Here is a 12,856-nt window from a genome sequence, read left to right on the forward strand (position 1 = left end):
TTGTCCATATAATCGATTAATAATTGTCAGGATCGTCCAGTTGACTACAGTGATATTAATTTATTCATACAAAATACTGCCCTGTCTTATTAAATATCGAAGTCAATATAAAACGTAATTTCAAGCCATTTGACTGAACTTACAAACAGTTTATAAAAGATTATTGTTGAACGAGACACTGAATTAGAAATAACATTACCGCAAACGATATGAAAATAAGTTAGCAGGTTGTGATGGTCTAGTGGCTAAGGCCGTGCCTGAAGTGCGAGAGGTTGGAAGTTCGAACCCTACCATAGGGTTTTTTTTTTAAATTTTTTAAAAAATATTTATGATAGTAGTAAACAACTTTCAGGAAGGGTTTTTGATCATTTGAAGCAGAAAAATGAGGTAAAATAAAAAAGCATTTTTTTTATCTTGACCGCTTATGGTGTTCTATTGAAGATAATTAAAGTTACTCTAGACAACGAAACGCTGATTCCAATTATGTGTATGTCTGGGTAGGGTGTAAGAACGGTGAAAATTAAAAATAATATTATGCCAAAATATCAGGTTTGAAATTCGTAAATTATGGCTGACGCTATCTTATTTTTTAATATATGTAGGCCTACGCATAAAGAAAAACATTGCAAACGTGTCGCATTGAAATATTTTCAATTGATCATAATACTGACGGGCCTACACACATACACCATAGGCCTAACAGATCAAGATTCGAACCTTCAACCTCTCGCACTTCAAACCACGGCGTCAACCACTAGACCATCACAACCTACTGTACCATACTTGTATCTTTTGCAATCTTATTTCTCATTCAGGGACTCGATCAACAATAATATTTTTAAAACTGGTTTTAAGTTCAGTCAAATGAGATGATATTACTTTTTATATTGACTTCAATATTTTGTAAGTCAATGCAGTATTTTGCTTGAATAAATAAATATCACTGGAGTCAACTGGACGATTCTGACGATTATTATTTGATATAATGACAAGGCCGGCTGCTATTTTGCTAGTGACACTTGTCACTAACGGGACACGCACGATTGAGACACGGGCCGTTTTGAGAGTAACTTTCCAACCTACGACTAGATTATTCCACCAATCATTTTCGCTGAAAATTTAATACAAGCTCAAGTTAGTTAATATCTATCATTACAGAAAAGCATACGACCGGCGTTTGCTCATAGTTGTAGATATAACCATTTTGGTGATCGTGACATGCAATTTTTCTCATTTCCCCGGCCACTTTGGACATGTTCAAGCTTCTTTATTTTCAATATTATTCAACTTTTACTCGTTTTTTGTTCTTTGCACAAATGTTTGGTATCTTATCCGTGATCATTGTACGCAATTTAAGCAAAAAGCGACCCGTGTCTCCCATTTCTGGAGCTATTTCGCTAAAACATGTTTGCCGGCCAAATTTTCAACATTTAGTTACGTAACCCGTGTTCACCAACCCGTAAAAAATTTCTATCGAACAAAAGAGGTCACGAAGTTGCCGTCGTACTGTTACCTGGTGTGGACGATGTGTCCCATAAACACACTGCAGCTTACATGTCACAGGCGATAGGGTATTCTTATATTAATGCTGAGTTTGGGCAGATATGGTCAACCATGGAAGTATACAGAATCAACTGACTGATTTGTTGAAAGCTTACTGTATGCAATTTCTAAAATAAATTGGCCTATATGGTTGAGTATGTTCTGTTTCTGAAGAATTGAAAAAACAATATATGGATTAAAGGACATGCCTGAGGACTTGCAGGAAATCTATATCATTTACAACCGGTGGAATTTTTATGTATTTTAGTCGCAGTTCATGAGTTATTTGACCAAAAAATAAGTACTTTCTTTAAAGTTGTCATGTAGACTTTTGACGATCTCTCGATTGGAAAAGTTGTCGGTATTCGTGACGTCCCGTTCTATTGACCGTTTCGTCATCGTCATTGGAGTCTCTTCTATGGTCCTCATCACTCGAGAATCCCGTCTTCCAATATCCTTGTGGTGTAGCAGATCGTTGACTGTAACGGTGCTTGGGACAGAGACGAGCACCTTCTTCAACTCTGTCATTTGCTTCCATTTGATTGGTTGTTTCCTGTTTAATTCAAATATAGCAACAAAAGTAAAATTAAGTGTTACATGCTAATACTACTAGTTGTCACAAAGCTAACACAATGGATCAAGGTTCCATCTAGACCGAGTTTTGGGGTTATGAGGGATTATATATTTTTATAATATGGGTTCCACCTGCATCCCTAATGTTAGACTAAAACTTGACAACCCTTTCACCCAGGATAGTGTGTCCACATGTCAGGATAAAACCCAAAACAATTCTTCAACTTGGGACTAGCTCCATAATTGTCAAATTTTTCAATCATATTTGCGCTTCCTCGAAGTTTAGCGCCGGGGTAATACTTGAATACCGCGAAAATCAGCAGTTATAATGCCCAGAAGAATAAGTAGATAATTTTTACAAAATCGAGCTACGTAGGAAACGCATGCAACATACAAAGTGCACGCGAACCGTGTTATCTAATGTTTTTTCAATCGAGTTATCGTAATGTAATTGCGCTTTCCCATTGCAGACGTTCCGTGAAAATAAGTGTTTTCTTACTGACGATAGATAATACTTGCGCAAGCTTAAGATTTTACGTACATTTAGGTTGGAATTCTGCATTATTGAAAATGGCTATTCATTTGAAACAAGTTACAGCAACCTGTTAATTGGATTTGAGAGCGCTAAGTGCGCAGGTGGCTTGTAAGTATATTTGATAGATACTCGGATATGTAATAATGACAAAATAACCGTTGCTTCCCCCTAACAATGCCTAAGAGCCTTATCAAATTAAAAGGAAATAGCCTATAGGTAGATGGCATTTCATCCAAGCAAATATGCCACCTGTGTTACATTATACCAGGTATCCCAAAAAAGGTTACATGCGGGTTTATTTAAATAATCTAAATATAATGTTAACAAATATAAATGTCCCTTTTCACGACATAATCTATGTGCCCTCTATCTTTAATAGTACATCTGTGAATGTCGAGTTCACAAGTCACAGCTTACGCATACTTAGCTCGTGGAAATGCACCGTCGCAGCCACCGTGCATTTGGCGGGGCATTTGAGTAAGCCCAGCCATAGCATGGCAGATGCAATATTTTTTTCTGAAGAATATTGAATAAAATTGTTCAGTTTTGTTTTAAGAGTTCAGTCAGAAATGGACGAACTATTCTTATAATATATAACACAACATGATTTCAACTCAACAAATCCCAAAGAAAGCCTAAATGCAAAAGATTATTATTAATTTCATCAAGTTGATGACAGGAGATACAGCGTGCAGAAATGACTTCACCAAAAGCGTGTTCCTCTCTTATGAACATCGTTTTTATTAATTTTGTTACCACCAAGATTCAAGAAGTTCTAAAACTGGTTTATTTTCGGTGTGCAGTATAAAAAATGTCAATAATCTTTTGTATAATATGTTCAACCATAAAAATTGAAAGTAATAAAGAACAAAATATGAAACCAAAATGTGTGCGTGTGTTTGACTTTCGCTGTGCGATATTTTGATGGTTAATTACTCTTGACACCCCTATCATTGCGCGTTCAGAAGTTAAGTCGCTTTTAAAATACGTAGTTGAAACATAACAGACAATAATATAATCTGAAAAAATATATTGTTTTGTTATACCATCACAAAATGCGGCTTATATTCTCAATGTAATCTTTTTATGGGACACCTTTCGATGATATTCGTTTGCATTACCTAAATAACATGATTGCGTTACGCATTGATTAATCACATTTTTCGTTTACATTTTCATGTGATAAATTTCTGAAACTATGTTTAAAAGTAGCACGTATTTGCTTATTATTATTAATTTCTTTATATTATATCAGTTATATATAATATTTCAAATCATTGAAAAAAGGGATATATCGGTTTTTGTATCTCAACACTTCATATATCTTCGAATAAATCGACTATTTGCTGAAATAAATCATTTCCTATAAGGGCCTCCTGTAACCATCGTTTGCTATTTCAGGCTCAAATGATTGGAGAAGTGGCTGCGAGCCATCAAGAAAATCGATCAAGAATCTTTTGATATTTTGGCCATATGATTGAGATTTCCTTCCACATTTTTCTGTCTTAATTAAACCATTATGCAATGAGTCTATTAGTTTGACAAAAACAGGACAATTTTTAAAATGTCACTGGAGGGTGGTAGGACACCTGATTGCAAATTCGTATAATGAAGCATATCATGATTATGAAATCCGGATTGATTTTTTTCGGGGAGGGGGGGGGGGGGAGCAAAATGAATTTCAGGATGGGCAAAATTGAAGGAACTTTAGCGAAATAAACTACATGTAGTAAATTGGAGACCCATAACGATACTGCATTTAGGTTACAAGATTGCAGCAAAGGCGCTTGCCTCAACAATAAATCAAGTTGTACCCAACACAAATAACACAAAGCAAAAGCGTGGTACAGCTTCAAGCACACGCCTTGTTGACGATATTTGATATACAGCAAAAGAAAATGGAGGTACTACCATGGAAGAAAGAGATCTCTTTCTTCCATGGTACTACAGACCCCGACAGGTCAGGTCCGGATTTCAATAAAAGTGAAATGGTGTCATAGGCGTAGATCCCGGGGGAGATGGGGGCCAATATTTTGCCAGGGGGATGGTCCATACACTTATCCATCCCCCAATGTTGACGCCTGTATGTGGGTTTCTGACCAAATTAACCTCATATTTGACAATTTTAGCACCAAAAGTGTCAAATTGATTCCGGTTTTAAACCATATTTCAGCAGTTTTGCTTCAGACGCCTTTTTTGTCGCGCATTTGTACCATAAGCTTATTTTGTCGGCAAAAGGTGCTGGATTCACATTACTTCAAAAAAAAAAATCTAGCCCACCCCCAATGTCAACAAGAAATCTATGCCACTGAATGGTGAAGGCATTTCATGTTAACAGTGAATGAACAACATTTAGGCTGAATTGAGGGTGCTGAATTCACAAACGTTGTTTATCACTTTCATGTTAGGACCTTGATTCTAAAAAATTAAATTCAAAATTTTCTTCACTAAGAAGTTTATGGTAAGCTGTTGTTCGTATTGGGTAGTTTGTCAAAATGTTGCCTGTTACTTATTGGACTTATTGTACGTATAGAGGTTATCCACTTGACTCATGTGTGACATCTAACAAAAGGCGCTGGTTCCTCATCTACATCTATAGAAATACTGGACAGGACCAATTGGTATAGAACGTCCAGATGTCCTCTTGACCTAGGGGGTTGTGTGCAGATATCAGAAACGGGGATGGTCCCCCTTCTCTTTTCGAATAGCTCTGACACTTTAACGTGCACAAGGATGACTTCCGAATCACGGACGTCGCACATACACTACCTATATCTGCACGTGCTAAGCAGTGTATGGGGGCGAGAAGAAATGCTTCAATTAAATTACTGAAATTAAATTACTGAACTTAATGGGAGGGAAGAGAATTTTCACCTAAGGCAAGCCCAAGGCTCGAACCCTCGCCGATCGTATCACCCGGCCGGCAGCGCAACGCCTTAACCGCTCGGCCATCTCGCCATCTCGCCTGTAGTATTCCTCATTCAAACCAATTCAATGCATGACCTCGAAGTTACCTGCAGGACTTTGGTGGGCTATTTTGAAACAGTTATGGTTACACATGCAGGTACTTCTTTTGAAAGTCCTAAACAAGGTATAGTAGTCGCTGATAGGATATGCAGCTTATAGAACACGGATAACCTCTATTGGGTCGCTACAGTTTCTTTTGGACCTTCATACATGAGGGACGTCAAATCACTTGAAGATTAATATAGTTATAAACATGATCTAAATGTACATCGATTTTATAAATACCTGTATGCATATCGGACAAGTCAATGGTTTTGGTTGCACATGTGTAGTCTGAAGCCAATCACTGTCACAGGCAATGGAGCTGACATCTCTGTAAAGAATTTTTAGAAAGAAGCACATTTTATTGTAAACGAAACGAACGAACGAAAGAAAGTAAAATGTCGTGATGTGACGTGCACCTTTATCATGTGATGGGAGAATCCTCTATGTTTAATATCATGCCACAGAAAAAGTATTACAATGACACCATCAAACAGGGTTTTTTCGGGGTTCCCCCAGAGATCAAAAAAGCAACTAGATTACATACTACCATGTACTACTGGTAAACCCTATTGATTAAGCAGACTTGCTACGCTACCAGTGCAGTTCTAGTACGCAGTTTTATTTTCTGTATTTAGTGCTGTCCCATCATGCCCGTATTAACGAATTACCGTTCATGTTATCCCGGGGATGTTATCTGAGTCAAAGGTCACGTATTTTCTAATCCTGCGAGCTAAACCATGGACTGTAGAAAAAATTTATTTCTACAGTCCATGGCTAAAGAACAGAAAATAGAGAACATGCGCGCTAAACAGTAGATTTAGTTTGGAGCATCGGAGGGGTAAGCATGCGGTACTACAATCCAGGAAAAAAAGGTTGGCACACTTTGCCTGTCTTTTGGTATATCTCTTTCCCCGTTCCCCCAATTCAATGTTGGACCAAGCCATGCTGTCAACAGGTCCGTGAGACCCTCCAACATTGAAAGATGGGGGAGTGGGGAAGGGTGAGATATAGGGGGGAGTCTGTACTTCACATATATATATATTGCATGCATGTTTCACTCGCCTCTCCAATTTTGATAGGGCACACATTTCCATTGTTTAGTGCAAGTGTGCCAACTATTTTTTTCCTGGATTGTAGAAATATTTCTGTATAACTGAATTCGATATATCGATATACCATAATAAAAGTAAGAATATAGTGGTGTTTAAGTCCTGGTTGTGGTAATTGAGGTATATTTTGAAAATCCCTGTAACATTTGCTGAAGAAGCCGCCCTCAATGTTTTTTTTTTTTTTTTTTCGATTGTTACAGTATTGTAATGTACTTCTGAACATGGAAGAAAGAGATGAGAAGGAACCACAACGACTTCGATCGGCCAAGTTTTAATCCGCTTATCTATTGACGCATGAAAAGTAAAGCTATCAATGGTACTTACTTTCATGTATGATCCATTTACCGCGATCGATGCTTGGCAAAATCATTACTGGAAAAAATTTATAACAAACCCATCCACGAACAAACAAACGCTACCCAGAAGTAAGATTATGGAATTTCACTGATGCTCTGAACATGTATAGTAGCTTTGTTTTGGGATCTACAGTCAAACTGTTTTCTTGATCGTGTTGTGTAGAAAATGTCCTATAAAACATCGAAAAGGTAATCAAAATCGGCCGTTTTTTGCTGAGTTTCATCTTTAGCAAATAAGGTAAGATTTTGGTGACTTTTCGATGAAAAATAGATGTAAAATGTTCTTAAATAATGCACAATGTTCCGGTTGAGTCCGGTACATAAAACCTGTTTAATTTAATAGTTTATATGTGTATAATCGTAACTAGCTAACTCGTTTCAGTGCCAAAGACTGCCAACTCTGAGAAAAAGTCATCAAAGTTCGGAAAAATTGGGCAAAATGGAAGAAAAAGATGTAGGCCATCAATGACCGATGATCACGTCACCAAAGAAAATCCTATAGGGTGCTTGCACGGAAGGTCATTAGTTCAAATCATCCTTCACACACGCTCCAGAAGACATGCAAATACATGGAATACAATACCAATCACCTATTTAACGCGGGGTATTGATCAAAGTAAATCCTCATGAATAACAATGTCAACTAAATGTCGGTAAAGGGAGTGGACAAAGTGAATGCGTTCGTTGTGGTTCCTTCTTATCTCTTTCTTCCATGTTCTGAACTAACATGCCCTCCAAAAATCAAGGCTTTAGGTGCTGTATTTATGACAAAATCACGAGATTTTTAATAAACGACGTATCTTGTTGTTTTATTTATAGGATAAAAATTCGCGTACGTGATGTTCATAACACTGTACATACGAGTAAAGGCGCTCGAAAGGCATAAATAGCGATTTTCTTTGTTTTGCCTGTTTTGTGGGGCTCAAAATTATAAAATTAATGGGCGATATCTGATAGTGAAAACTAATATATTTTTTTTGGTAAAGAAATATGAATCTGTTACAATACCGTAAAGGTTCGCCTAATGGCGCACATGGCCACCTTTGCCTTGGGGTAAATTCCATGTACACAGAGAGGGCTCCCTCCTCAGAAAATTCCAATAACAATAAAGGGTACTTGCCCATATTTGCTGGTGGGATTTTAATGGGAGGACACTTTTAGATTGTGCCTTAAATTTCAGTTATGTCAAGGCAGCCCATAGCGCCATTAGGCGAATCTTTACGGTATTGCTTTAACGTTTTGTATTATATACATATGAAAAGGCTGAAATAAATACCTGCGTATTTCTGACTGATCGTCTTCAATACTCCCACTATCATAATTCTCTTCATTTCCTTTGGCATCAACGTTACCATTGCTATCACTCGGATTACAACTTTCGCATGTTGTGGAATTTTCTTTGCTATGCTGATTTTCACCAGTAAAAAGAGAGATTGTTAGAGGTGAATCTTCTTCACTGCTGGTGTCATTAGATTTGACGTCCATGTGAGGACATTCCGTCAAGGAATCTGACTTATTGTTGAACATGCTGTTCTGATCGGTACTACAATTTGCTAATTGTTCTTCTCCAGCAGTCACGTTACATTCTCTGAGATGGCTGGATTCTATCGGTGAATTTGCTAAATTTGGAGACATGTTACATTTGTCTATGTCACTAACATTAGCCTCTAACGTAGATGTAAATCTGCGAGGCGATTCTTGTAGCTGTAGGCGTGGTGTGACACACTCATCTGTCCGGTTTGATACATCATTTGGCAAGGATAGCATGGTGGGTAAAGATGGAATATGCCGAGGGGAAAGTAGAGACGTGTTTGATGCCAGTGAATATGAGTGAGGATTATTCACGGCAATATTCTGGACGTCTGAAAGATCTGCATTCAAGAAACAACGTGTGCCATTCTCTGGTGATAAGTGCTGAAATTTACCGCTTGTTGATATCGACTCCATCATTTCAGCTTGGGCATAAGGTGCAGATTCCTGATTGGTAACTGTTGCCTGAGTGGTTTGGGGTAACTGTAGTGGTAGCTTTGTCACGTATGTAATGCATGGTTTACCTTCGCATGACTTTAGGGTAGTGTGATCCGGGTTATTGTTACAGTCTTGACTAGACATATTAGTATCCGAGGGAGAGTTCGAAGACACGTGGAGGATAGAAGTTTGAGCTGTCACCGTTTTTAAAGGAAGCGAATATGGTCTTGATGGTATCAGATCTTCCATGGAAGTATTTCTGCCAATGGAAGAAGATGGATATATTACGTCGGGAGAAATGAAATTCCCAATATTGCAAGAAGTACAATCTTGTTCATTTGTTGCATACATTGTGTTATTATTTTCTTGATTTGATGTGTTGGTTTCTGACGAACGATTTGAAGAAGAGAGTGCAAACGAAGAATCCGAAATATTGGGATCTTTCGTTGAATTGTTCATATCGATTGACGATGGCGGATCTGTATTGTAGCAAGAAATTAGATTGCCAACATTTCTAGAAGATAAATCATATTCATTTGTGGTACACATAGCGTTATTATTTTCCTGATTTGATGTGTTAGGTTCCGAGGAAGAATTCGAAGACGAGACTCGAAACGAGGAGCGCTGAATATTTGAAAGAAGCGGAAATGATCTCGATGGCATTTGATCTATAACTGAATTATTCAAGTCAATACAATTCCCAAAGCTACTAGAAGTCATATTTTGTTCATTTGTTGCGTGCATATTTGACGCTACTCTTCCTGCGATCAGTTTTACTGAGCAAGGAGTACAGTATTTTAACAAAACATGAGTTTGATCCTGCCTAGGATACCTAGGAGAGCGTGACGAGTTCAAATGGGTATTGCTTACAGACGACGAAGATGAAGATGATCGATGTAAGCGGCGCCCCGACCTTTTCCTGACTTTCCACTTGTCTGACATAAAGGAAGAATCTGTGTCTATGTCGCCTTCATACTCAGAATCTGAAGGGTTATTTGGTACGTCGGATGGGCATTGGTCTGCGGAATTATTTCTCTGCAGAGTAGATTCTATCGAATATGCTTCAGAACTAGGAATATCGTAGTTGTTTCTGTCTGATTGAGACTGCGAGCTGTCATGCTTGTGTTCTATTGTATTCTTCAACTTTAATTTAGTTAATGGTACTGAACATTTGACACATTGTTTCAACAAATCCCTGATGTCATTTGTGACATTTCTGTTAGTCGCCAAACCGCATTGAGGTAGTGTGGATTCAGCACCGTATGCTGTAGACGGTAGCAATGACGAGCGAGAACGATCTGAAGTAAATATTGAAGAGTCATAGTAATCTGATGTATCATTTTCCGATACTTGTCTTTGTTCACCTGCCGATAAAGTTGATCCTGGCTCATCGGATGAAATGGACATTTTTCACTGGAATATGATGATATAATGTCATCTGAATTGGCAGTTAATGATATGGCATTTGAAGCCTTTGAAATGGACGACGACACTACCTGCATATGATAAGTTGTATCATGTTGTGCCACAGACTCGATAGTTTCACCTTTGTCCCCGATTGTGCGTTCAGTAACTCTACTGTTATGTTCAAGATTACAATCTTTCTTTGACGAATTTTCATCGTTGCCGGTATCAAAAGACACGCACATCAAAGACTGGTCTGTATCAATGTTAACACGACGTCGTCTTTCTGTAGCTATAGGATGTAGTTTCTTTCTCCCGCTTCTTGCCTGAAAAGGTTGTTTTGAATTGGTTTGATTTCGAGTTCCTTGGCACAGCGGACTGGTTGCTTCTGTAGTATCTGGAGTTGCACGGATCAGAACCTCCACATTAGTGTAATCACATGTAACTGTTGGTAGTGGATCCTCGTTTATATCTGATAGATGAGGAGAGGGTAAGGACGAAGAATCTGTATTGCTCTCCGAAGTATACGGCAATGGACGGATTAATGCTGATGGAGAAATATTGCGAAGAGAGTTGGCCTCCATTGATGAGAAACTATGGTAACCACTTTCCAATGAAAACGACTGGACATTAGTTGTTAATGGCGAGTTTTGATAAGTGCCTCCAACATTGGAAGTGTTTGACGTGGCTCTTTCAGTCGTTTCTCCAGTCTTATCTGGAGTTGCACGGATCAGAATCTCCACATTAGTGTCATCACTAGGGAAAGATATAGAAGACCTCTTTTGCGAAGTCAAAGTAACTGGTGGCAGTGGATCCTCGTTGATATCTGATAGATGAGGGGAGGGTAACGACGAAGAGTCTGTGTTGTTCTCCGAAGTATACGGCAATGGACGGATTAATGCTGATGGACGAATACTCTGAAGATAGTTGGCGTCAAATGATGAGTAACTATGGTAACCACTTTCCAATGAAAACGATTGGACATTAGTCGTTGATAGCGAGTTTTTATTAGTGACAACATCGGAAGTGTTTGACTTGGCTCTTTCACTCGTTGCTCCAGTCTTATCTGGAGTTGCACGGACCAGAATCTCCACATTAGTGTCATCCGTAGGGAAAGATGTAGAAGACCTCTTTTGCAAAGCCAAAGTAACTGTTGGTAGTGGATCCTCGTTGATACCTGACAGATTAGGGAGGGTAACGACGAAGAGTCTGTATTGCTCTCCGAAGCATACGGCAACGGATGGACTAATGCTGATGGAAAAATATTGCAAAGATAGTTGGCGTCCTTTGATGAGTAACTACGGTAACCACTTTCCAATGAAAACGATCGGGCATGAGTTGTTGATAGCGAGTTTTGATAAGTGCCTTCAACAATGGAAGTGTTTGACGTGGCTCTTTCAGTCGTTTCTCCAGTCTTATCTGGAGTTGCACGGATCAGAATCTCCACATTAGTGTCATCACTAGGGAAAGATATAGAAGACCTATTTTGCGAAGTCAAAGTAACTGGTGGCAGTGGATCCTCGTTGATATCTGATAGATGAGGGGAGGGTAACGACGAAGAGTCTGTATTGTTCTCCGAAATATACGGCAATGGACGGATTGATCCTGATGGAAGAATACTCTGAAGATAGTTGGCGTCCAATGATGAGTAACTATAGTAACCACTTTCTAATGAAAACGATTGGTCATTAGTTGTTAATGGCGTGTTTTGATTAGTGCCTTCAACATTGGAAGTGTTTGACTTAGCTCTTTCAGATGGAGATATATGGCCATATCCGTCGGATGAAGAATCATTTGACTGCGATCTCTCACTTCGATGCATTGCTGGATACAATGTATTACTGACGGCTATTAAGAGATCCACACCATAATCCACACCATATCTATGCTATATGTCTTGTAATTATTCACTTCAATATTGCTTGGTTAGTATAAGTTCCGATCATGTTCATTAGTTTAGCCTACAATTGCAGATTTACCACCATTTCAAATCACATGATACTGCAGTAACGTATTACGTGTATAAAGAAACATTGCACTAAATTTTGAAAATAACGATTACGATGACGTCATATACGAAAGAATGTGTAGACGACCCAACGGTTTTATTGTGCACCTAGTATGTGGTACCCATGATGTTTCAGTTGAACTATTGACTCCTATATGAATAAATAAATAAATGGGTATTCCCGTTTTGGCAACGGAATAAGGCTATATATAGTTTCGATTTTAATAATATGAAATTATTAATTTCTTGCACTATTTTGTGCACTATAAGATAAATGCTTGCACTAAGGCTCAAATAAATTATTGAGAGTATTGATTTTGTTGTTCAATTTAAATTAAATTTCAATTAA

The 12,856-nt window shown here is 38.2% G+C and overlaps 1 protein-coding gene across 1 annotated transcript; it reads right to left on the reverse strand.

The window, feature by feature from the left end:
* Positions 1-1,645: 1,645 nt before the first annotated feature.
* On the reverse strand, positions 1,646-12,321 carry LOC140147502 (uncharacterized). Its single transcript, XM_072169282.1, has 5 exons — positions 11,888-12,321; positions 10,642-11,750; positions 8,404-10,393; positions 5,903-5,990; positions 1,646-2,095 (listed from the first exon to the last, which is right to left on the reverse strand). The coding sequence occupies exons 1-5, from the start codon at positions 12,319-12,321 to the stop codon at positions 1,862-1,864; spliced, it is 3,855 nt and encodes a 1,284-aa protein (XP_072025383.1). The 3' UTR covers positions 1,646-1,861.
* Between the last annotated feature and the right edge of the window lie 535 nt (positions 12,322-12,856).

The sequence above is a fragment of the Amphiura filiformis genome, chromosome 3 (genome assembly GCF_039555335.1).
Source record: "Amphiura filiformis chromosome 3, Afil_fr2py, whole genome shotgun sequence".
In the NCBI taxonomy this organism is placed as follows: Eukaryota; Metazoa; Echinodermata; class Ophiuroidea; order Amphilepidida; family Amphiuridae; genus Amphiura; species Amphiura filiformis.

Excerpts from the sequence above, each read along its gene's own strand:
- LOC140147502 (XM_072169282.1), bottom strand. The coding sequence starts at position 12,321 with ATGCATCGAAGTGAGAGATCGCAGTCAAATGATTCTTCATCCGACGGA. Across the intron at positions 5,991-8,403 it reads GATCAGTCAGAAATACGCAG|AGATGTCAGCTCCATTGCCT; the intron begins GTATTTATTTCA and ends AATTCTTTACAG. Across the intron at positions 2,096-5,902 it reads CTTGTCCGATATGCATACAG|GAAACAACCAATCAAATGGA; the intron begins GTATTTATAAAA and ends TGAATTAAACAG.